At 44.2% G+C, this 24,720-nt stretch overlaps 1 protein-coding gene and 1 long non-coding RNA gene across 3 annotated transcripts in view; one reads left to right on the top strand and one right to left on the bottom strand.

Moving 5' to 3' along the window:
• FAM124A (family with sequence similarity 124 member A) overlaps window positions 1-19,982 on the top strand; it is a 100,811-nt gene extending 80,829 nt beyond the window's left edge. For both annotated transcript variants that reach the window (XM_023251259.2, XM_011283724.4), the window contains one exon: window positions 16,619-19,982. In XM_023251259.2, coding sequence (XP_023107027.2) covers window positions 16,619-17,416 — 798 coding nt within the window. In that variant the 3' untranslated portion in view covers window positions 17,417-19,982. The remainder of the gene's footprint in view (window positions 1-16,618) is intronic.
• On the bottom strand, window positions 18,035-24,461 carry LOC105260724. Its single transcript, XR_002740979.2, has 3 exons — window positions 24,202-24,461; window positions 22,742-22,848; window positions 18,035-19,349 (listed from the first exon to the last, which is right to left on the bottom strand). It is a non-coding gene; the product is annotated as an uncharacterized LOC105260724 (long non-coding RNA).
• Window positions 24,462-24,720: the final 259 nt, after the last annotated feature.

The raw sequence follows: 24,720 nt of genomic DNA, 5'->3' as shown, positions 1-24,720 counted from the left end.
TCTACCCGGCATGGTTATCGTTCATAAGTGAAGGAGAGATCACAAGTTTCCCAGATAAACAAAAGTTAAAGGACTACATCACCACTAAACCAGCCTTAAAAGTCATGATAAAGGGACATGTTGATGTGGAAAAGGCCATAATTAGAAGGAAATTATGAATAAAAAGATGTAAAACTGACAGCATTTTTATATGTGGAGGGGGAGTAGAAAAGTTCTTTGGACACATTCTAAAACTTAAGTGACCATCCACTTGATATAGACATGATACTATATATAAAGCTCATAGTAATGATAAACCAAAAACCTGTAATAGATAAAAGGACAGAGAAAGCCAAGCATAACACTACAGAAAGTCATCAATCACAAGGAAAGAGACCAAGAGAAAAAAATGAGTGGAGAAGAACTATAAAAACAACCAGAAACCAATTAACAAAATGACAATAAGGACATACATGTCAATAACTCTGATATCTCTTCAGATCGCATAAATCCCCCTTTAAAAATTTTTTTAATGTGTATTTTTTTAGTTTTATTTTTTTTCCAATATATGAAATCTCTTGTCAAATTGGTTTCCATACAACACCCAGTGCTCATCCCAAAAGGTGCCCTCCTCAATACCCATCACCCACCCTCCCCTCCCTTCCACCCCCCATCAACCCTATGTGTATTTATTTTTTGAGAGAGAAAGAGACAAAGCATGAGTGGCGGAGGGTCGGAGAGAAAAGGAGTCACAGTCCAAAGCAGGCTCTGAGCTGTCAGCACAGAGCCTGCCGCAGGGCTCGAACTCTTGAACCACAAGATCATGACCTGACCCGCAGTCAGATGCTTAACCAACTGAGCCACCCAGGTGTCCCAATATTACTTTAAATGTAAATAATCTGAATGCTCCAATAAAAAAACATAGGGTGGCAGAACAGATTTAAAAAAAAAAAACCATCTTTATGCTGCCTACAAGAGACTTCAGATCTAAAGATGCCTAAAGACTGAAAGTGAAAGGATAGAAAAACATATTCCATGCAAAAACAAAGTATAGGGTAGCAGTGCTTTATCAGATGAAATAGACTTTCTCTTTTGTTACAGTCTTTATCTTTTATTTTAAAGAAGGGCATTACATAAGTAAGAGGATATAACAATTGTAAATATCTATGTACCTAATATTGAAGCATCTAAATACATAAAGCAACTATTAACAGACATAAAGAGAAAAATTGACAGAAATACAAGAATAGTAGGGAATTTTACCACCCTACATGTATCAATGAATAGATCCTGCAGGCAGAAAATAGGGAAACAGTGTCTTTGAATGCCTCATTAGACCAGATGGACTTAACAGATGTAAACAGAACACTGCACCTAAAAACAACAGAATAACATTCTTTTCAAGTACACATGGAATATTTTCCAGACTAGATCACATATAGGCCAAAAACAAGTTTTAATCAGCATCTTTTTTCTCCATAACAGTATGAAAAGTAGAAATCAATCACAAGAAAAAAAAAAAAAAACTGGAAAAAAACCCCAGAAATATATGGAAGCTAAACAGCATGCTACTGAACAACCAATGAATGGGTCAATGAAGAAATCAAAGAGGAAATCGAAAAATACATGGAAACAAATGAATACACAATGGTCCAAAAATCTTTGAGACACAACAATGACAGTTCTAAGAGAGGAATTTATAGTGAAACAGGCCCATCTCAAGAAATTTAAAAAAATCCCAAATAAACTAACCTTACAAATAAAGGAACTAGAAAGAGAACAAAGCCCAAGGTTAAGTAGAAGGAAGGAAATAATAAAGACCAGAGCAGAAATAAATGAAATAGGGACTGGAAAAAGAAAAACAGAAAAGATCAATGGAACCAAGAGCTGGTTCCTTAAAATATAAACAAAATTGATAAGCCTTTGGCCAGACTCAAAAAAAGAGAGGCCCCAAATAAAATCAGAAACAGAAGTAAAAACCAACACCACAGAATGTGTGGTTCTAAGAGACCACCACAAAAAAAAAAAATTATATGCCAACAAAAGGACAACCCAGGAGAAATAGGAAAAAATATAAAATCTGAACAGACCAATTACTAGTAACAAAATTGAGTTGGTAATCCAAACACTCCCAACAAACAAAAGTCCAATACCAGATGGATTCACAGGTGAATCTACTAAACATTTAAAGAAGAGTCAATACCTATTCACTAGCTATTCCAAAAAAAAAAAGAGGAAGGAGAGCTTCCAAACATGTTCTTCAGGGCCAGTATTGTCCTGATACCAAAACCAGACAGGGACACTATGAAAAAAATAAAGCTATAGGCCAGTATCCCTGATAAGCACAGATGTAAAAATCCTCAACAAAATGCTAGCAACACTGCATTCAGTAGTACATTAGAAGGATCGAGCATTCACCTTAAGTGGGATTCATTCCAGGATGCATGCATGCTTTGATATTAGCATATCAATCAACACGATACCCACATTAACAAAACTAAGAATAAAAATCGTATGATCATCTCAGATGCAGAAAAGACATCTGACAAAATTCAACATTCATTCATAATAAAACTCAACAAAGTGGGGAGTTTAGAGGAAACATACCTCAACATAATAAAAGCCGTATATGGCAAGCTCACAGCTAACCTGCTACTCATGAAAACCTGAGAGCTTTTCCTCTGAGATCAGGAGCAAGACAAAGATGTCCAGTCTTGCCACTTTCATTTAAAATAGAACTGAAAGTCCTAGCCACAGCAATAAGACAAAGAAATAAAGGTTATCCAGATGGGTAAGGAAGAAGTTAAACTGTCACTACTTGCTTGCCGATGACATGATACTATATATGTGGAAAACCCTAAAGATTCCACCAAAGGAACTATTAGAAGTGATAAATGAATTAAGTGAGGTTGTAGGATACAAAATGAATACACAGAAACTGGTTGTGTTTCTATACACTAATAACAAAGTAGCAGAAAAACTAAGAAAATAATTCTAACTTCATTAAAAAAGAATACATATGGGGGCGCCTGGGTGGCTCAGTCGGTTAAGCGTCCGACTTCAGCTCAGGTCACGATCTCGCGGTCCGCGAGTTGGAGCCCCGCGTCGGGCTCTGGGCTGGTGGCTCAGAGCCTGGAGCCTGCTTCCGATTCTGTGTCTCCCTCTCTCTCTGCCCCTCCCCCGTTCATGCTCTGTCTCTCTCTCAAAAATAAATAAACGTTAAAAAAAAAAAGAATACATACGTACCAGTAAACTAATCCAAGGAGCTGAAAGACCTACACTCTGAAAACTACAAAACATTGGTGAAAGAAACTGAAGACAAACAAATGGAAAGCTATTCCATGCTCATGGATTAGAAAAATATTGTTAAAATGTCCATACTACCCAAAGCAATCTGCAAATACAGTGCAACCCCAATCAAAATACCAATAGTATTTTTCACAGAACCAGAAAAAATGATCCCAATATTTGTATGGGATCACAAAGACCCTGAATGACCAAAGCAATCTTGGGAAGGAACAAAGCTGGAGGTATCACAATCCTTGACGTCAAGCTATACTACAAAGCTATAGTGATCAAAACAGGATGGTACTGGCACAAAAATGACAGATCAATGGAACAGAATAGAGAGCCCAGAAATAAGCCCACATTTATATGGTCAATTAATCTCAACAAGAGAGGCAAGCATATACAACAAAGATAGTCTCTTCAACAGATGGTGCTGGGAAAACTGGACAGCTACATGCAAAAGAATAAAACTAGACAGCTTTCTTACACCACTCACAAAAATAAACTCCAAATGGATTAAGAACTTAGATGTGAGACCTTAAACCATAAAGCTTCTGGAAGAAACATAGGCAGTAATCTACTGAACATGAGCCTTGGCAACATTTTTCTAGATATGTCTCCTAAAAGCAAAAATAAACTACTGGGACTACACCAAAAATTAAAAGCTTTTCCACAGCAAAGGAAACTGTCAACAAAATGAAAAGGCAACCTACTGAGTGAGAAAAGATATTTTCAAATGATGTATCTGATAAGCAGTTAATATCCAAAATATACAAAGAACTTACACAACTCAACATCAGAAAAATAATCCGATTAAAAAATGGGCAGAGGATCGGAATAGACATTTCTCCAAAGAAAACATAAAGATGGCCAATGGACACATGAAAGGATGCTCAGCATCACTAATCATCAGGGAAATGCAAATCAAAACCACAATGAAATAACACCTATCAGAATAGCTAGTTTCAAAATGATAAGAAATAACTGTTGGCAGGAATATGGAGAAAAGGGAACCTTGATGCACTGCTGTTGGGAATATAAATTGGTACAGCCACTGTGGAAAACAGTATGGAAGTGCCTCAAAAAATTAAAAGCCAATACCCTATGATCCAGTAATTCCACTACTAGGTATTTAGCCAAAGGAAACAAAAACACTAATTCAAAAGGATATATGCACCCCTATGTTTAGTGTAGCATTAGCCAAGATATGGAAGCAACCCAGTGTCCACTGATAGATGAATGGATAAAGAAGATACGTGTGTGTGTGCGTGCGTATACACAAATGCATACATACACAATGGAATATTAGCTATAAGAAAGGATAAGGTTGCCATTTGTAACAACATGGATGGACCTAGAAGGTATTATGCTAAGTGAACTAAAATGAAAGAAAAAACAGAAACAGACCCATTAATACAGAGAACTGATGGTTGCCAGAGGGGAGGGGAGTGGGAGATACAGGCTTCCTGTTAGTGAATGAGTAGGTCCTGTGGATGAAAGGTGCAGCATAGGGAACACAGTCAATGTTATTGTCAAAGTGTCTTATGGTGACAGTTGGTAGCTACAATTGAGGTGAGCATAGTGTAACATACAGACTTGTTGAATCACTGTGTTGTGTACCTAACGTAATGTGGTGTGCCAACTCTACTTCAATTAAAAAAAAAAAAAAAAACAATTGGTCAGAGAGACTGAGACACAGTCTCACAATGAATCTCAGCCCTGGCAAGGTAACCCACCATCAAGAGGGATCTCACAACTCATAATCTCTCCCTGTGGAGTAAAGGCTTTGAACTCCTCTTGTGGTACTGCAGCTTCTAAGACCTGAACCTGGGAGATAAGTCCCCAAAACATCTAGCTCTGAAAACCATGGGCCTCATGTCCATGAGACCCACAAAGCTATAGTGATCTGGGAAATAGTTCTTTATTTCTTTTAATTTTTTATTTAAAAAAATTAAGTTTACTTATGTTGAGAAAGGCAGAGACAGTGTGAGTAGGGGAGGGGCAGAGAGAGGTAGAATCCCAAGCAGGCTCTGCACTATCAATGCAGAGCCTGACTCGGGGCTTGAACTCACAAAACCATGAGATCATGACCTAAGCCAAAACTGAGAGTCAGATGCTTAACTGACCGAGCCCCAGACGCCCTGAGAAATAGTTCTTAAAGGGCTAGACAGTGCCCTGATTTTTGCAGCTGTCATCCAGGAGACACTCCTTGGCTGCTTGCTCTAGTGTCCAGGGGGTCTTACCTTCATGGGTTCCACAGGATTTTAACAAACTGAAAAAGAGTTCTTAACCAGCTATACATCAGGGCACAGCAAAGAAGCATCAGACTGAAATACTCTTTAAAAGAAGCTTATTAGCATATCTTTATAGCTATGGCCTGTGGGGCATGCTCTTATTTAAACACTTGTATAGGAGCTGACTACAGTCCTCTCCAGAGACTGGGAGGGCTGGTGGGCACCATCCTTGTGCTCTCCATCTTCACACTTTTCCTCTTCCTGGCCCAAGTTTGCCAGTGTCTCCACGAAAGGAGCTTTTATATTTTTTGGTGCCCTAGGTTTTGTGGCTGCCACCCTGAGAAAACATTCCTTGATAGCTTGGCTCTGGTGTCTGGCAGGGCTTGTGTTCCCAGATTCAGTGGGATGGTAGCAAACAAAGAAATGGTTCTTAACTGGCTGTCATCCCAGAGCTCAGTGCAGAGGGAGCAGACAATAATGCCTGTCACCTAGTCTTCTGCTGAAAGAGGTATATTTGCATACTTTCAAATGTGCTGCTTGAGGTTCTTGCTTTCCATCAGCCTGAATCTAGGTGCTGACTGAGATCCTCCCTCTGGGATACTCACAGGTCTTAGAGCGCCCTCAATTGTTTGGAGCAATTAGGAATAAAATGGGCTGCTTGGACAAACACAAAGTTTTTGAGGTAAAGAGCTAGAGCAAGGATGAATAATAGTTTCATCTCGTACATGATCCCAGTCCTTCAGACTGGGAAGTGTGGCTCTTTTCTCTAACACAACCAACACAGAAAATCAAAGAAAATGAACAAAAGAACATGGCCCAAACGAAATAACAAGATGAAATCTCAGAAAAAGACCTTAACGAAACAGAGATAAGTTATTTACCTGATGAAGATGCTCACTGAGCTCAGGAGAAAATGAATGAACAAAGGGAGAAGTTCAACAAAAAGAAAATATAAGAAAGTACCACATAAGAAGTCATAGAGCTGAAGAACAATTATTGAACTGAAAAATGCACTGGACGGGTTCAACAACAGACTAGATGAAGCAGAAGAAAGGATCAGTAAACTTCAAGACAGGGCTTTGGAATTCCTCCAATTAGACCAGCAAACAGAAAAAAATAAGAACAAGAGTGAAGATAGCTTAAGGAACTTATGGGACACTATGAAGCTAACTAACATTCATATTATAAGGGTCCCCAGAGGGAGAAGTGAAAAAGGAGCAGAAAATCTGACAAAATAATGGATGAAAACGTTCCTGATCTGGGGAAGGAAAGTCCATATCCAAGAAGTCCAGAGAGTTTCAAAGAAGATGAACCCAAAGAGACCCATGTAAGACACATTATAATTAAAGTGTTAAAAGTTAAAGACAAGGAGAGAATCTTAAAAGCAGAAAAACAACTTCTTACATACAAGGGAACCCCTGTAAGACCATCCCTGGATTTTTCAGCAGCAACTTTGCAGGCCAGAAGTGTGTGGAATGATACACTCAAAGTGCTGAAAGGAAAAGAAAAAAACTGCCCACCAAGAATACTGGGTGAAGCTGTCCTTCAGTTGAAGAAGAGAAAGTTTTTCACACAATCAAAAGCTAGAGTTCATTACCACTAAAGCAGTCTTACAAGAAATGTTGAGGGGACTACTTTTAGTTGAAACAAAAGGATGTTAATGAGTAACAGGAAAACAAAAAAGTATAAATCTCACTGCTAAAAGTAAATATATAGTAAAATTCAGAAAAATCTAATTTTGTAAAGGTGATGGGTTCATCATTTATGATACTAGTATGGAGGTTAAAAGACAAAAGTTGTAGGAATAACTATAACTACAGTAATTTGTTATTGGATATACAGGATAAAATGATATAAATTATGGCATCAAAACAAAAATGTTGGGGTGGAGCATAAATATTTAGAGCTTTAGGATGTGTTCAAACTTAAGTTGTTTTACATTAAACCACAGTATATAAGTTTTTTGTAAGCCTCATGGTACCCCAAAGCAAAAGCCTGTAGTATATACACACAAGATAAAGAGAAAGGAATCTAAACACACCACTGCAGAAAATCATTAAGTCATAAAGGAAGAGATCAAGAAAAGAAAGGGATTATAAAACAGAAAACAGTTTTAACAAAATGGCAGTAAGTACATACCTGGCCATAATGGCCTTAAATGTAAATGGGGGAACTTGGGTGATTCAGTTGGTTAAGCATCTGACTCGATTTCAGCTCAGGTCATGATCTCATGGTTCATGAGTTCAAGCCCTGCATTGGTCTCCATGCTGACAGTATGGAACCTGCTTGGGATTCTTTGTCTCCCTCTATCTCTGCCCCTCCCCTCCTTGCTCTCTGTCTCTATCAAAATAAATAAATAAGCAAGTGTGAATAGACTAAATTCTCCCCTCAAAGACAGAATGGCTGAATGGATTTTAAAAAACATATCTCTATACAAGATGTATCTATATACTACCTACAAGATGCTTCCGGACAGAAAGTAAAGGGATAAAGATTTTCCATACAAATAGAAATGGAAAGAAAGCAGGGGTAAGCTATACTTCTAGCAGACAAAATAGACTTTAAGAAAGACTGTAATAAGAGACAAAGGTTATTTTATAATGATTTTATAGTGTCTCATTTGTCAATGAGACAAATTAAAATGGAAATTCCACATGCTAAAATGTGCGACACAGCTAAGTGCGACACAGAAGTTCATAGAGATAAATGCCTACATCAAGAGACCACAATGAGCTCAAATAAACAACCTAACTTTACACCTCAAGAAATTAGAAAAAGAAAAAAGAAAACCCAGATGTAGTAGAAAGGAGGTAATAAAAAGATCAATGAACCTAAGAAAAGCTAAAACAGAATTGACAAACCATTAGTTCAACTCCTCACAAAAAAAAAAAAAAAGACATCCTTCAAAAAAATAAAATCAGAAATGAAAGAGATGTTAAACTGAGTACCACAGAAAAAAAGGATCATAGGAGACTACTATGAGAAATTATATGCCAGGGCACCTGGGTGGCTCAGCCAGTTAAGCATTGAACTTTGGCTCAGGTCATGACCTCACAGTTCATAACTTTGAGCCCAGCATTGGGCTTTCTCTCTGCTGTCAGCACAGAGCCTGCTTGAGATCCTGTGTCTCCCTCTCTCTCCGTCCCTCCCCTGCACGCTCTATCAAAATAAACATTTTTTTTTAATTTTAAGAAAAGAAAGAATGGATAAATTGTCAGAAACATAAAATCTACCAAGACTAAATCATGAAGAAATAGATAATCTGAACAAACCAATTACTAATAAGGAGACTGAATGAATAATCAAAAACTTCCCAATAGAAGTCCAGGACCAGATGTCTTCACCGGTGAATTCTACCAAACATTTAAAGAAGAAATAGCAATCCTTCTCAAACTCGTCCAAAAAATAGGAGAGAAGGGAACATTCCAAACTCATTTTACGAGGCCAGCATTGCCTTGATACCAAAACCAGACAAAGATGCCACAAGAAAATTACAAATCATTATCCCTTATCAACATACATGGAAAAATCCTCAACAAAATAATATTAGCAGACTGAATTGAACAATACATTAGAAGGATTATACACCATGATCAAGGGGGGATTGATTCCAGGGATGCAAGGATAGTTCAAAATCTGCATATCAGTGTTATATACCACATTAACAAAATGAAGGATAAAAATTGTATGGTCATTACAATAGATGCAGAAAAAGCATTTGACAGAATTCCACATTTACAAAAAAAAACTGGGGTTGGGTATAGAAGAAACACACCTTAACATCATAAAGGTATATATATAACAGTTAAGCCCACTGCTAACATCATACATAGTGGTAAAACGCTGAAAACTTTTCTTCTAAGGCCAGAAACAAAAGATTCCCACTCTCCCCACATTTATTCAGTATAATATTGGAAGTCTTACATCAGTTAATGAAGACAGAGAAATAAAAGGCACCCAAATTGCAAAGAAAGAAGTAAAACTGTCACTATTGATGGATGATATACTATAAATAGAAAACCCTTAAGCCTATACTAAAAAAAACAAAAACAAAAAAACAAAAAAAAGCCCTGTTAAAACTAATGAATTCAGTAATACTGCAGGATACAATATCAATATATACAAATTTGTGGCATTTCTATACACTAATGAACTATCAGAAAGAGAAATTAAGACAATACCATTTATAATTTCATCAAAAGAATAAAGTACAGAAAATGAATTTAACCAAGTTGAGAAACCTATACATTGAAAACCAAAGACATTGATGAAATTGAAGAAGACACAGATTATGGAAAGGTATTTCATGCTTATGGTTTGGAAGGAAATGATCGGTATTGCCAAAAAAAAAAAAAAAAAAAAAAAAAGTCCCTACAGCCTAAAGCAATCTACGTATTCAGTGCAATCCTTATCAAAATCTCAATGGTATTTTTCATACACCTAGAACAAATAATTCTAAAATGTGTATGGAACCACAGAGGATCCTGAATAGCCAAAGCAATCGTAAGAAAACAACAAATCTGGGGACTTCACACTTCCTGATTCCAAACTATATTACAAAGCTATAACAATAAAAACAGTATGGTATTGGCATGAAAACAGACACAAAGAGTCATGGAACAGAATAAGGAGCCCAGAAATAAACTCACACTTATGTGGTTGGTTAATTTACAACAGTGGAGCCAAGAATATACAATGCAGAAAGGACAGTTTCTTCAGCAACTGGGACTGGGAAAATTGGACAGCCAGCCACATGCAGAAGAATGAAACTGGACCACTGTTTTATACCACACACACAAACAAACTCGAAATGGGTTAAATGCTTGAACTTAAGAACTGAAATAAGATCCCTAGAAGAAAACAGGTGGTAAGCTGCTTGACATTGGTCTTGGTGATGATTTTTTGGATTTGACACCAAAAGGAAAGGCAGCAGAAGCAAAAATAAACAGTGAGGCTGCACGCTGGAAGGCCTCTGCACAGCAGAGTAAAAGCAACCGTCAACAAAATGAAAAGGCAACCTACTGGGTGGAAGAAGGTATGTGCAAATACGTATCTGGTAAGGGGTTGATATCCAGATAAAGAATTCACGTGACTCAGTAGCAAATAAACAAAAAATCTTATTAAAAAATGGGCAGAGATGCTGAATGGAGATTTTTCTATAGGGGGCTTTCAGATGGCCAGCAGGTACATAATACGGTGCTCAACGTCGCTAATCATCAGGGACATGCAAATCTAAACCACAAACGCTATCTACCACCTCACCCCAATCAGAACGGCTATTGCCAAACAGACAAGAAGCAACGTGTTCTCAAGGATGAGGAGTAAAGGCTGTGGAATGTAAATTGTTGCAGCCGCTGTGGAAAACATCATGGAGATTCCTCAAAAACTAAAAATAGAACTACCATGTGATCCAGCAGTTCCACTCGTAAGCGCTCATCCAAAGAAAATGAAAACAGTAACGCAAAAAGATATTTGCACGCACCCTCCCACGTACACTGCAGCATTATTTAAAATAGCCAAGGTACGAAAGCCACCTATGTGCCCACCAGCAGATGAACGTGTAAAGAAAAATATTTTTTTTAGCCATAGAAAAAGAAGGAAATTCTACCAGTTATGACAACATAAGGTCTATCTATGCTAAGGCAGTATGCTAAGCAAGATAAGTCAGAGAAAGAGAGGTACCATATGATCTTACTTATATGTGGATTAAAAAAAAAATCATAGATACAAGGAACTGACTGGTGATTGTCAGAATTGGGAGATGGGGAGTGAAGCTGTTCAAAAGATGTACACGTTCAATTATCAAATAAGCCCTGGGGATGTAACACAGCTTGATGACTGTAGTTAACAATACTGGGCTGTATACTGAAAGTTGCTAAGAGAGCAAATTAAAAGTTCTCATTACAGGAAAAAAAAGTCTATCTGCGGTGATGGATTAACTAGGCTTATTTCACAATATACATAAACATCGAAAAATTATGTTGTACACCTGGAACTGATGTTATATATCAACTATATTTCAATAAGAATTGTTTTGGTAAAATAATTTTATTCAAAATTTTTTAAAGAATTTCACAAACAACATAGGCTTTGCCTGTGGGTATCCCTCTTAGTGGTTATATGGAAACTTCCCAAAGGACAGTGAAAGGAGAAGGAAGATGTGTTTTTCTTTAGAACAAAAATCTGATTTCTCATGTGAACCCATTGCCCAATTTCCTTGAATTGCCCCGAATTTTTTTTTTTTATTAGTCCCTGGGTTAAAAGCTCTATTGCTGGCTCATTACATAGCAGACAATGCCACAGTCATTGTGTTCGTGCCAAGGACACAACAAGAAATGACCTTTCTCAGAAAGAGGAAGTGTGAGGATGAACGTGAACTCCGGTGTGACACTGCCCAGGGTCACTGGGTCAGGGGCAGAATCCCCTTCCCTGGGGAATCTACCCATGTGCCAGGGAATGAACCTACTGACACCCAGATCATTGAAAGAGATGCTTCGGCTCAGACTCCTTTACCTCCCTAACTGCAAACTGTCTATGCTCAAAGTTGCATGAGAAGCTTCTGGGTTGATTACTGCAATTTCAGGTTTTTGATGATTTCAGAGACATAATCAGATCTCCTGGCTAGCTGCCTTAAGCAGATTCATTTATCTAATGCCGTTCCGTTCCATAAATAGCAAAGGGGGGAACCACTGGCTTCCAGTGAGTCAGCTAGCCTGCACTGCTTCAAAGAGAAAGGAAGGTGACCCCGAGGTACATTGCTGCTGTCACAGAAGGCAGAGAGAGGCTTCCAAGGAAGGAGGGCACATAGGGTATTGTTTCAACTCTGGAAAGATCACCTGGGGAGGGGTTTCCTGAAACATCTCCAACCATTCATTCTCAGCCTCTAGTGTTCCTGGTCAAGTTAGACGAGCAGACGAGAGAGGCCGGAAACAGCTACCGCAGCCAGGAGGACACAAGAAAGCTCCGTGTTTGGTCTACGCGACTTGTCTTTCAGACAGACAAGACCCTGCTTCTTCTGTACAGAGCTGGGGAATACCACCAGGGAATACCAGATGTGCTGCAAACACATCCCACGTGTGCTCAGCCCGAGAGCTGGGGTGTGGAGGCTCGCAGCCACCCTCCTGCAGCTCCCTGCCCCCAGACCCTGTCATTACCACCAGCCAACACCGGTCCAGTTGGAGCCCCACCCACCCAGCTGGCACTTCCACGGTGCACCTGGGCCCCCTCTGGTGACAAACACCAGGTGCCTCCTCCTCTCTTCAAAGCAGCATAATTTAGGGTTTATCTGAATTCCTGCCTTCATAAGGGAGTAAAAATAAGAGCACAGGTAGGTTTGTTAAACAAGCACAGCGATGACAATACCTGCCATCAAGTGTTCCTCCTCTGCCAGTTGTTCCTGGTTTTAAGTCAAAGTTAACACCACTCTGTCCCTGAGAGCGGAAAGATTGAGATGTCTCCTAGCACTTTCTTTCTTGGGAACCTTGGCCTTTGGCTTCTCAGGAAGTAATATTCAGAGGCTCCCTTTTTCAAGAAGATTGAGAATGCAAACATGCTCGCCAAGAGCATGCTCCTCGAATAAGTCTCCAAAGATGGAAGTGACAGGGTAATGTGTAAGAAAATTTCCAAATAAGAAAATACACTGGGGCACCCTGGGGAATTGGCCCTGATAGACATTTTAATTAATAAACATTGCCTCTCCCCTCCCAAAGCATGCTCCATCCCCGAGGACTTCCTTCTGTAAAGAGCTTCATGATTTATCTTCTCTTGTTTGGCCAAACTCCAGCGAGTAAGAAGATCAGTTTGCCTCCCCGACAGCCACCTCGCTGTGATACCTCTTGGGCACAGCTGTGCCTTCAGAGGCTGCTCCTGTCCCCATCCCAAAGGTAGGACTCTTCACGCTTACCCTTCCAGAGTCAGAAGGGCTGGGTGGGAGTCCGGGAGATGCCGGAGCACGGAGCAGCAAGCCCTACTGAGTGGATCATACCTCCAGCAGGAACCAGCTCGGCTCCAAGTGTTCTTGCCATGTTCAGCAAGGTCCCTCGTGCACATAAAAGCTGGGGCTGCTGCAAACTGAAGTGTCATGGTGAGGACGGCCTTGTGGAGCGCTATCTTTAGAAGACTGACACCGAACCCACTTACAACCTGCACTAAAAGCACTCTGCGTCACGTTCTTCAAGCGTCAATAATTTCAGACCGTCAGAGATCTCAATTGCCGCTTTCACCTTTAGCTCCTTAAGCCACCCTTGGCAGAATGATTTGGGAATTTCAGGATGCTCTCCAGAGCCTGGAGGGCAGGACTAGAAGCGGCAGGACAAGGGTACACATCCACGCTACAGAATGTAGAGACTGAGAATTAAGGAGAGGATCAGGAAGGGTGGACAGCAAAGCCATACAAAATCCTGAATATCTGAACTGATGTTTAAGAAACTCATGCGAGCAACTGAAAATACAGCTTACTTGAAATGAATCTTCAAAAGTGAAAGACTACAGCAGTATCTTCCAAATGCTCTTTCTGCCACCAGTCTCGCCCCCCCATCCAGTCCGTTCTCCTTTACCCTGCTGCCACAGATTTGGCCATGCCACCATCTTGCTTTCAAGCCTTTGGGTTTTGAAGTGCAGGTGCCTTATACATACACATGATTTGGGGCCCACCACGACAAGACTCCTCTCGCCTCTCAGAGCTCACCTCTTGGCTTTGGTTCCTGCCTCCAGCCTCTGATCAGGCTGCTTCTGTGCCTGAGTGTGCTTCCATGCTTCATCTGTTGCCCTCCAGGTGGCAAACACTTCTTCCACTTCTAAGATTTCATCCAAGTGTGACTTACCAAGGCAAGCTTTCTCTACCTTTCCCCATGCTGCCTCACCCCTATTCAACCTCTCCCTCCTTTGTGCCTTAACATGGCTTGTATATTGCCATTCACTTTATCATCAGAGCTCACTTTATTATACTTGAACATTGTATCGTTAATTGTTTGCTAAGACCATGTCTTACGCAAAATTATCTGGCCTGGCCCTCCAGACATTTCTCACCCCAAAGAGCACATAGAAAATGATAATAATAATATTTATATAGTGCAACAGGCTGCTGGTGAAAGAGATCCAGATCTCAGATCGCCTTTGATAACCCATTCAAAGTGTAAACACACCAGTGAGGAAGCCCTGCATAAAAGACCCTCATTGATGTTGATTGAAAGAATGAGTCGATGAGTCTGTTTATAAGATTAAGAGATATCAGGGCCCCCGGGTGACTCAGCCATTAAGCATCTAACTCTTGATTTTGGCTCAGGTCACGATCTCGTGGCCGTGGTATCAAGCCCCACATCAGCGCAGATCCTGTTTGGGATTCTTTCTCTCCCTCTGTGCCCCTCCCCCACATTCGCATGCTCTCTCTCAAAATAAATTTTAAAACTTTAAAAAAAGACTGCAATATCTGCAATTAGGCAAAGATCTTAGAAATCGATGAAAGGAATGGTTATATATTCACATATTTGTTGGTCAAAAAAACTCCAACAATTAAGACTTCAACATAAAGAGAAGTATGTAGATTTCTTACCCAGTTAGTCAAGGTCTCCTTGACCACTATGGCACTAGACTCCATTTGCAACTTATCTTCCATCACTGCTTTTCATGCACCTACACTGTAATCAAGGCAAACTACTCAGTGCCCCCTGCAAGTTCCTTGCTTACCTGCCAACAGTCAGCCTCTGTTTGAGTTGGCCTCTCTCCAGAACAGCCTCCTCTCCACTCATGCCATCCACCAGAACAGCTGCCCATCTCAAAGGCTCACCTTGAGGGCCACCTCCCCTGAAGACTCCTCTGCTCCTCCCGGGCAGGCATGGTCTCGCCCTCATAGCCCTATTATTGTGCCCGTCATCACAGTCTCGTTCTTGTCTGACCAATTTCTTTTTTGTCTCCTATCCTTTCAATGAAATGTAAGTTTCATGTGGTCAAAGACTGAGTCTCATCGCAGTCCTTCCTCCCTTGCCTGTAACAGATGCACGATAAATGTATATTACATTCAACTGTATTTCCCAAGTGGCTGTGGGAAGACGCAGTTCCCATTTAATAGGGAGGTAAGGGTGCTTGTTGTGTAGGGAAGGGCCGGTGTCTCATAGCCTGCTGGGTGCCAGGAAATATCTCTGATAGTAAACCATCCTCCTAATCCTTATCTCAAGGATTCATAAATCAGATGATCCTGTACTTAATAGAGCCAGACCTGCTATTCCCAAAACCATTATTTCATGGAAACTTTGCATAGTAAGGTTGGCCCGTAAGCTTGGGCACTGAGCTAGGCCAGGCGGAGAATCTCAGAGAAGCAGACCCAAGTGGGAATGTGCAGCGGAAAGAGAAGTCCCCAGTTCTGTGCAACGGAAGCAGGTTCCTGGTGTGCCACAGGGAGGGTGGGGGAATAGCACAACAGGGTGAGGTGTTAAAGGCAGAGAGACGGCTTATCCAAGGTCTGTGGGGCATCCAAGGTGTCAGGCAGTAGTCAGCAGCCCCCCTTCCTGTCCAGGTCCTGGAAGGCAAGGTCTGTAGAGGATCAGTGGCCCCAGACGGCAAGTAAATAAGTGCTAATTTCCTGATAGCCCCGCACTCGTCACAGATATACTGCCCTGAGCCACGGGCCACCCCTAGGATATGTCCTGGCAATCACACATGTACTGGAATCAAGTCCCGTGTTTTCTGAGCGGAGATGCTCTGTGCTACCCCACCCTGATCGCCCTCATCTTCCCATGAGTTACATGCAAATAGTGGTGCTCTGGTTGGAGAGAAACACACCCTCCCAGCATCCTGTTTGCACTTACTGGTAATTCTTATCTCCCTCCTCCGTGCGCAGTCCAACCCTCATTCTCGTGGCTAATCCGCTGAGCGAGCAGTTACTCCCTGCAAGGCGAGGGCCTGCATCTCCTCCCAGGTTCAGAGAGGGCTCCTCAGGCTGAGAAGCGTGAGCCACACTCTCCCGAGCTCTGCCGCCTCTGTCTTCGCGTTAGAGTTCGGAGAAGGAAATTCCTGGTCTTATTTGATGGCCGTGACCCTGCTGGAATTTTCCAGTGACCAGGAAGTGTGTCTCGTGACAGTCCCGCCCACCGCTAACCTGATGCGCCCTCTTCCCCCTACAGGCGCAAAGGGTGCACAAGAAGTTTCCGAAACCCGGCAGAACTCAGCCCCCGTCCGAGCAGAGACCTCATCCTGCGCCTCCGCCGAGCACCGCGGTCCCGGCCCCGAGCAGCACACCTGGCGGCAGCCAGCAGCCCCTGCCGGAAGGGTCACACCTGGGGCCCGGCCCCACGGGCCTGCCTCCTGGGCCCCAACGAGCCAGCGGCCCTCCCAGCCTCCCCTGGTCTTTCCAGAGAAGCAAGTCCTTGTTTTGTTTGCCCACGGGAGACCCCTCCCCGGGCTCCTCGGCCCTACCACAGTGGTTCTCAAACACAGGTGACGCGGGGCACAGGGCATCGGAGTGGAGGCATGGCTGCCTCCTCTCCATCGATGACTTGGAGGGGGCCCAGGAGACGGACGTGGACACGGGCCTCCGCCTGTCCTCCTCGGACCTCTCTGTGGTCTCTGCGTATTCCGCACCCAGTAGGTTCTGCGGCACCGGGGAAGCAGCCCTCCCCTCTGCAAGATGCGGCGGCCACTGGTCCAAGCCCAGGGGTTCCAGAGACGGACCACTGCCCGCTGGGGGCGGGGTGACCACAGACACCTCCTGGGCGTCCCTCCCTTTCTTCACCAAAGGGCCCGCCAGCTCCTCCGCGACAGCTGCTGCTGCTCCCACTGCTTCCGGCCCCTCCTCGCTCACGGAGTCCGCGCCGGAGCCTCCCTGTGCTGCTCCCAGCGCCGAGCAGACCGGCGGGGATGCCCCACCGCCCCCAGCGTTGCCCGGACCTGTGGACAATGCCATGGAGGAATTCTACATCTGAACACCCTCTGCCCTTGGTTTTCAGACACACTGGCTCGGGTCCTGCTGGCCCCGCTGGGGCCCGAACCCCACCCGAGTTCTCAGCCCCGCTCCCCGGTCTGTCTGGGATCCGGCTCATCACACATTGGCCGCACGGCCCATGCTTACCTGAGAGGGGGCAGGTTTCTAGACACTCGGTGGAAAAATACCAGCGTTTTTATGCAAATAAATTCTCAAGCTTCTGTTGTAAAAATTTTTTGAATCCTCCGTTCCCTTTGAGATACGGCCTAGTGCACTTAATACAATTTAAATGCTTCCTATAATTATTTGAAACGAAAAGAAAACCTAGTCAGCCGGAGCTGATTTGGCAATTTTTCATGCTGTGAAGGAAAAACAATTAGAGCCAAAACGTTGAATGTGGGAAAGATACTAAGTGACCTGTAGGAGAGATTAGTGCACAATAACATAACGTACAGCTTACTGGATTCTGCGTACGTATTTGCATTACCAGGGACCAGTGGCCCTGAGAATTTCCAGGGAGTGCTTAATAGTGAAAAACCGCAGCTTGATAAAACAGTAAACATATATCAGACTATGGTAGCGTCTCACTTGGATGCCGTGCGACATCGGGAAATCTGGATTTATGCGAAGGTAGCTAATATATTTTAGAAGGATTTATCCTGAGTGACAGACTCTGTGATTTGAGTTCCCAAAACCAGACTGGCATCCACCTTTCAGTGACACTTTCACCGTAACAAGGAGAGTCTGCGGAGGACCACTCCACTACCCGGATTTATTTGGATCACTGAAGAATTGCTCATTGGAGTAGGTAGTGTTAAGATTCTTCAACTTTAAAACCCACAGTCCAAGGGCTACGTATATACGTCTCTATATAAATGACAGGAGCCACATTTTATACCACTTTCTCCAATAAACGTGCATTGTCACACACCCTGATCTTTTCGTCCTTAAATAACTTGTAACATTTTTTAAGCGGCATTGCGATTGCACAGATTAATAAATGCCCCCGTCTTCTCCAAATGGGAAGCTTTATAGGAAATGCCACCCTGGACGAACACTGTTGCATTGCTAGCCTCCCATGAGTACATAGAAGCCTTAACTGAAGCAGGAGCTCTAGCCCAACCTTAGCCTTTTCTGCCTGTTGTCGGCCTCTGTCAAGCTTGAATGGTAGTTCAGTGTCACCTTTCTCACTCCAGTGAGGGTATGTTTACAGTTCCAAACTCAGCAGTGCCAAGTGCTTTCACCTTTGGGAAAGAAGGGCATGGATTTATTCGCCTTGCTCATTTCCTCATCTGGTGCTCCTCGCCTACATGACTCGTAGCCCAGCCCTCACCTCTCTGGAAGTGCCCAGACCAGTCCAGACACCGCCTCAGAATCCTCGTCGACACTGTCCTCCAAGCTGCCGGTAAGCCGTTGCCTTCCCCGTAATGAGAAGCTCAGATCCTGTCCCAAACATCCTGGATATTCCCGGCCTCCCAAATCATAATATGCTCCATTTTAAGTAAATAAAAACACGATCTCTTATAATTCTGGGCCAGGAGAGAGCAAACTTTTTTCTAGAAAGGGCTAGGTAATGCACATGTTAGGTTTTGCCAGCCATTGGGTTTCTGTTGCAACTACTCGACTCTGTCATCACAGTGCGAAAGCAGCCATGGAAGATGTGTACGTGAATGGGCGTGGCTGAGTTCCAGTAAAGCTTTCTTCACAAGAACCGGCCTAAGCCTCGTGCTGGACTGAGGATGATTTACGCTCTCGGGCACAGTCCACAGTAAAGCTTCTCAGTCTGCAGCCCTCTGCTGCTGTGGGGTCCTCACGTCATGCCAGTGACTACAGAACCACAGGGCTCAGAGCAGTGAGGGACTTCTTTCTGCTGAGATGGTTCCTAGAAAGCCACTAGCTGTGTACCTCCCCTCCGGAAATGTGACTCACGGCAGCTGAGGATGAGAAACAACATGTTAACGTTAGGGAAGAGAAAACTCCGAGGTGTCGATGCAGCCTCTGAGGAACAGGAGGCAAGCTCATGAGTAGCAAAGGTCCATGAGATATAAACAAGTGGACCAACTGCCAAGTTTGGCTCCTCCTGGCTTCCCCCCTACCAGTACCCTTACCCCTACCAGTACCCTTATTATACTTGCATGCACCCCCAGGATTGCTTCGGAGCCCAACCCTGATGCTGTCTGGCCCGATCCCTTCTTTGTGACCCACCCTCAGCACAGTCCAGTCTACCCAGTTCAGTGACCCCAAAGGATGTCAGTGATGCCATTTAAAAGCAGGAAACAAAAGATGCCCCTGTAACACAAGGGGAGCACTGAGGGAAGCCCACCACACACATTCATGCACCCCCCCCTCTTCCCTCCCAGGCTGTGGTCAGAAGTGGCCCTACACCCTGTGCAGAAGAATGTCACAGAGAGATGTTGACAAAGCCCCAGCTTCAACTTCTGGCTGTGCACCAGCATTTTCCTCATCCAGGAAGTCTCCTGACACCCACTGGGGGATCCGCATTACTTTCGTTGTGATAGATGCTGACATACTATAAGTGCTCAATAAATTTGTTCACTTGAAACACACGAGGCAGTCTCAAATTATTTCCCTCCTGGATTAGGCTCTGTGGTGTAGGAAATCTAGATTTTAGCCCTAGTTTTTTGTCATTTAATGGAACCCAATCTCTTGTTGACCTTCTATCTCCCCCCAGCGTTGCACAGGGGGTGGGGCATGGTGCCACATGTCCTGGTCTAGGACAACCCATCTCTTGTCTCTTTTCCAAAAAGACTCCTCAAATTAATTACTGCTTATGGTCCCACCGTGGTCTACTCTAAATACCACCCAGTATGGGCTAGAAAGATCAAATGCTTCTTAGGTAGTTCCTAACTGACCTGCCAGCCCCTACAGAAATCATCTTGGGTCACCCATGGGGGGGGGAGGGTGGGTTGGTGAGCTACCAAAGATAATTTTGTGATCGGAGGGCTGACGTGTGTACAAGATGGAATATAGTCCTGGGTGTTCTTTGAGCCCTGTGACCCAAGAACAAGGGAACGGTCACATGGAAGTCAGTGGGACCGTGCTGTAAAGTACGTTCCAAGTAAGACCAAATGTTTACTTTTATTGGGAAAACCATGTACATCAGGAGAAATACAGGAGTCTTTCTTTCCCCCTGCTGGAGTCTGTGTAGATGAATGAATTCTCCAATTCATCAGGTAAGAAATACCTAAGTAGATTCAGAATTCCTGGAAGAGATTCTTAAGGACAAATAAAAGTAATCGCGAAGAGCTCCTCCCTCCCAAACCCCCAGAATGCTGTCAACGAGCCATTGTGGTCAATGATCTCAAATCTGGATTTCAGGAGAGCAGTGGAGAGAGCTGAATAGTCCTCTTTCCCCCTCCCTGCCCACCGCATCTCTCCGTGTTTCTGGTCTCAACACAAATGCCTCTTATGATTTACAGGGTTCTGTTTCTCTTTAATTCCTTGGAAATACAATTGATCAGATACAGTAGAGGCTTGAGAAAAATAACATGAGAAATTGACTTTACATTATAAAAATGGATTCAGGAGGGGTCAGGAACCTGAATTTAAAGATTTTTATATAATTAAACTCTTCCAACTTTTACTGAAGGCTGTTTTCTAATCCTGGGCATAGAAGTCTAGATACAAAATGTCTTTAAATCACATAATTTGAGTGAATAATGGAAGAAATATCAATGGTAATGTTGGCACACTTTGGTCTTTTTTTAATAATTTTTCTAGAGATGTGATAACTATTGTTCAATTATGTGCCCAAAATTAGGATCAACATATCCATTTCAGAAGTCTCCAGAGTTATTTGATGAAACTGAAAAGGCCCCTTCTCTGGGTCCCTATGGCATGCTTTCTGAACTCTCCATCTGTGATGAGGGTCCCACTTCCAGCTGCCTAAGATGGTATAGAAAAAATGCTTAGATAGATGAGGCACAGGCCCCAACTGGCCTAGTCCAGTTGGCGATTGCTGCAACCACCCCGTTATTTGAAACACTGGTCTTATAAGTTGAGCATCTGGAAGAAGCCAGCCAGGCTCCCTGAGGTCAGCCTTGCCCAATCTCTAGAACAAAACCCAGAGCATTCTGGAACAGGAGCAACTCCACGTGTGTGGCACAGTCCAAGAAAGGGCCTGATGAACGAAATCCTTCAGGCCAACTCATCTCGCTAGCTAGCTGGCTGGCCGTGGGAAAGCTTTGGTGCCACCTGCTGGCCGCCATGCCCTGGAGGGCCAGCAACCACCCTTTTCGTTGAAGACGGCTCCACCCAGATGAACAAGAAAGCATTTCGTTTCCACTTATTATTCTGCATTTATTTTATTTCTACAAGGTATCACAGCAACTGAAATCACGACTGAAGACAATGCAAATAGAAGTAGAAAAGCAGGGCTAAGGGCTAAAGGGTCCATAAATATGCCAACCGTAAAGAAAGAAAAACCTAACTGTTGTGGATGACTCTCCCAGCAGCCAAAGCAAAAAGGGAAACGTGAATAGCCTGGTTCTCACATAGGATTTGAAAATCTAGTGACATTGCCTTATATTCATTATAATTTAAGTTGCCTTGATGGGATTCCTCAATGGGAACCAAGTTTTCCTTAGCACAGATTTCTAAAAATCACTTAGAAAGGGATTTCCAGGAGTGATTTTCTCTCAAGGGATACTAGTTTGGTCCCAGTTGATAGCTTTCTTGATTGAAGAATGGAATTTACAAGATCTGGAGGAGCAGACACAACCATGGGTTGACTGAGCCTTGCTAGACATCTCCAGCCACACTGTGAGGAGAAGGCAGAAAGCCTGAAGGCTGGCTTCCTCCACTCTGGAGACCAAATCTATAGTTTGGCACGTGGAGGGCAGGTGATGAGGCCAACATCCCACTGAGAAAGCAGAGGCTTCTACCCATGGTTTTCGCCTACACGCATAGAGAGTCTACATCTTCTGGAGGCCCTTCTGCATCCTCACCCGTGCTCTGTAGTTCCAAAGTCTACTCCACTCTCTACCCCTCTCCCTGGCACTTGGAAGCCCTTCCTGATAAGTTACAAATCCCCTCAGCATCCCTCCCCGAGCTTCCCGAGAATTGATACGAATTCAGGTCCCCGTACCTCTTTCTTCATTGCTCTGAAGAGATTCACTTATTCATCCAACAAGCATTTACTGAGCTCCACTACGTGTCAGGCTGGGTGCTCGGGACCCGGGACTGAACAGAAGAGACGTCGTCTCTCCCTCAGACAACCAGCCGCCCCTACTACCATCATTAATGTTTAGATTTTATAGTCCCGCTGATCGCTCTGATGGAATTAACCTCTGGTGCAAGTACCTACGTGTTCAGATTTTGGCATCAAGCAGGCCTGGCTTCCAATTCTGACCATCACCCACTGTGTGAGCCGAGGGCAAGTTATTTCACTCTCCTGGGCCTCAGTTTCACCATCTGTAAGATACGGACAACAATGCCTACCTTGGGGGATAATTAGGAGACTTAAATTGCGTAATTTGCATGAAAGCCCTGTGATGCCTACAGCACAGCCATACTGAGTGAAGGCTGAGGTTCTTTCCTCCTACACGGGGGCTGCAGGATGGCACGTGTTCTGACCCCGGGGCTCCAGGCTCCTCACATTCCCTAGTGCAGGGAGCACGGCGAGGGCTGGCTTCCCAGCGCTTTTTACAACACAAGTTCCGCTGTCCCCTCGCCACCGTCTCTCTGGACGATTCCCCCCCCCCCCCCCACAGGAAAGTGCCTGTCCGTCATCACATCCTCAGCTTCCCGGCTTCTCTCTCTCCTCCATCTCAAGCGGCTGCCGGCAAAGCCAGACCTTGTGCTTGTGCCCACCTGCCACCGCTGCTGCTCCCAGGTCTCCAGCTGAGCTTCCCTTCGCCAACCCCCAACGCCTCAAGCCTGTGCAACCCGTTGTGCCTTCCTGCCTCTGCTCTCCTTTGGGCGCCGCGGGCCGTGTGGCACCTGCAACGCTCCCCTCTGTCCTGCCCCTGCACGCGCTGGCCCGGCCTCACTGCCCGGCCTCCCCAGGGTGGGAAGCTCACCGTCCACCCCACCTTCATCGCTGCTTGGCCAACTTCCACGCAACTCACAGGCTCCAACCGTCCACACCTGCTCCGACTTGCCAAGCGCCCCTCAACTGCCTGGGTTTGCACTGCCCTCAGCAGCGAGCCTGCCCCCCACCCGGCCACGACCAGAACTGCCCACCGTCCCCTCGGCCTCCCTCCTCATCACCTGCCGTGTGTCTGACTCTCATCAGAGAGGACACAACACTAATGGGTAGAACGGATTGACCGCCAGGTCCTCTGCCCTTGGACGTGGTTTAAAGACCGGAAATGCAGCCCAGCTCAACAGAGGAAGCCGATCTGTTGAGCAAGGACAGTCCTGGTCCTATTTCCACTCCAACAGTTATGTTCCACTTCCTGCAAAATGAGCCTCCTGTGCCCTATACAAGTAAATCACCCCATGCCAGCAGCTCTGGAATTCTCCTTAGCCATAAAGCTCAGTGGCAGTCTGGGTCTATGACCTGAGCTGGCTGTGCGGACCCACAGGGACCCCTTTGCTTCTTTGGTCAGTGTCCGAGCTCACGGCCCTGCCCCGTACTTCCCAGGAGTGATTCCCTGTCCAGCTTCGCCTTTGTGCCTTTGCTGGATCCAGGGAACCGGCGGCAGCTGTGGAGGCAGGCTCAGGATCGTGACCCAACCACATGTGACCAGCTTCCTGCCACATGGACACATCCGGTTCCCAAATCAGTGTGACCCACACCCAACTAGCACCACACTCACATACCAGGCAAGACCAGCTCCATCTGCCGTATGAGTCCTCAGTTCTGTTCATGGTTTCTTCTCTCTTCAGCATTCACATCCAAAAAACCAGATTGGAATGTCATCACTGAGACATACTGGCCGTGTGACCCGAATCAGAATACTTCATTTCTCGGGGCACTGGGGTGGCTCAGGTGGTTGAGTGTCCAACTCTTGATTTCAGCTCAAGTCATGACCTCAGCGTCGTGGGATCAAGCCCCGCGTCGGGCTCTGGGCTGAGCGTGGGGCCTGCTTAAGAGTCTCTCTCTTCCTCTCCCCTGCTCACTCTCTCTAAAAAAATTTTAAAAAGAGACAAAAACAAACCACCTTCATTTCTCACCTTTGCTTTCTTCATTTATAAAGTGGAGGAAATCAGAGCTGGGCGTAGGGCACTCGCCTCAGGAGCAAACTGAGGCAGCAAGGTTAATAATATTTTAAGAAACGAGGCCTTCTTCATAGGGTCATTCTAAGGAACAAACGAGATCAAGTGGCCAAGTCCGGCACA

This window comes from Felis catus, chromosome A1 (genome assembly GCF_018350175.1).
Source record: "Felis catus isolate Fca126 chromosome A1, F.catus_Fca126_mat1.0, whole genome shotgun sequence".
Lineage (NCBI taxonomy): Eukaryota > Metazoa > Chordata > Mammalia > Carnivora > Felidae > Felis > Felis catus.
The sequence above is the reverse complement of the archived record's forward strand: the minus strand, read 5'-3'. Positions and strand labels throughout refer to the sequence as shown.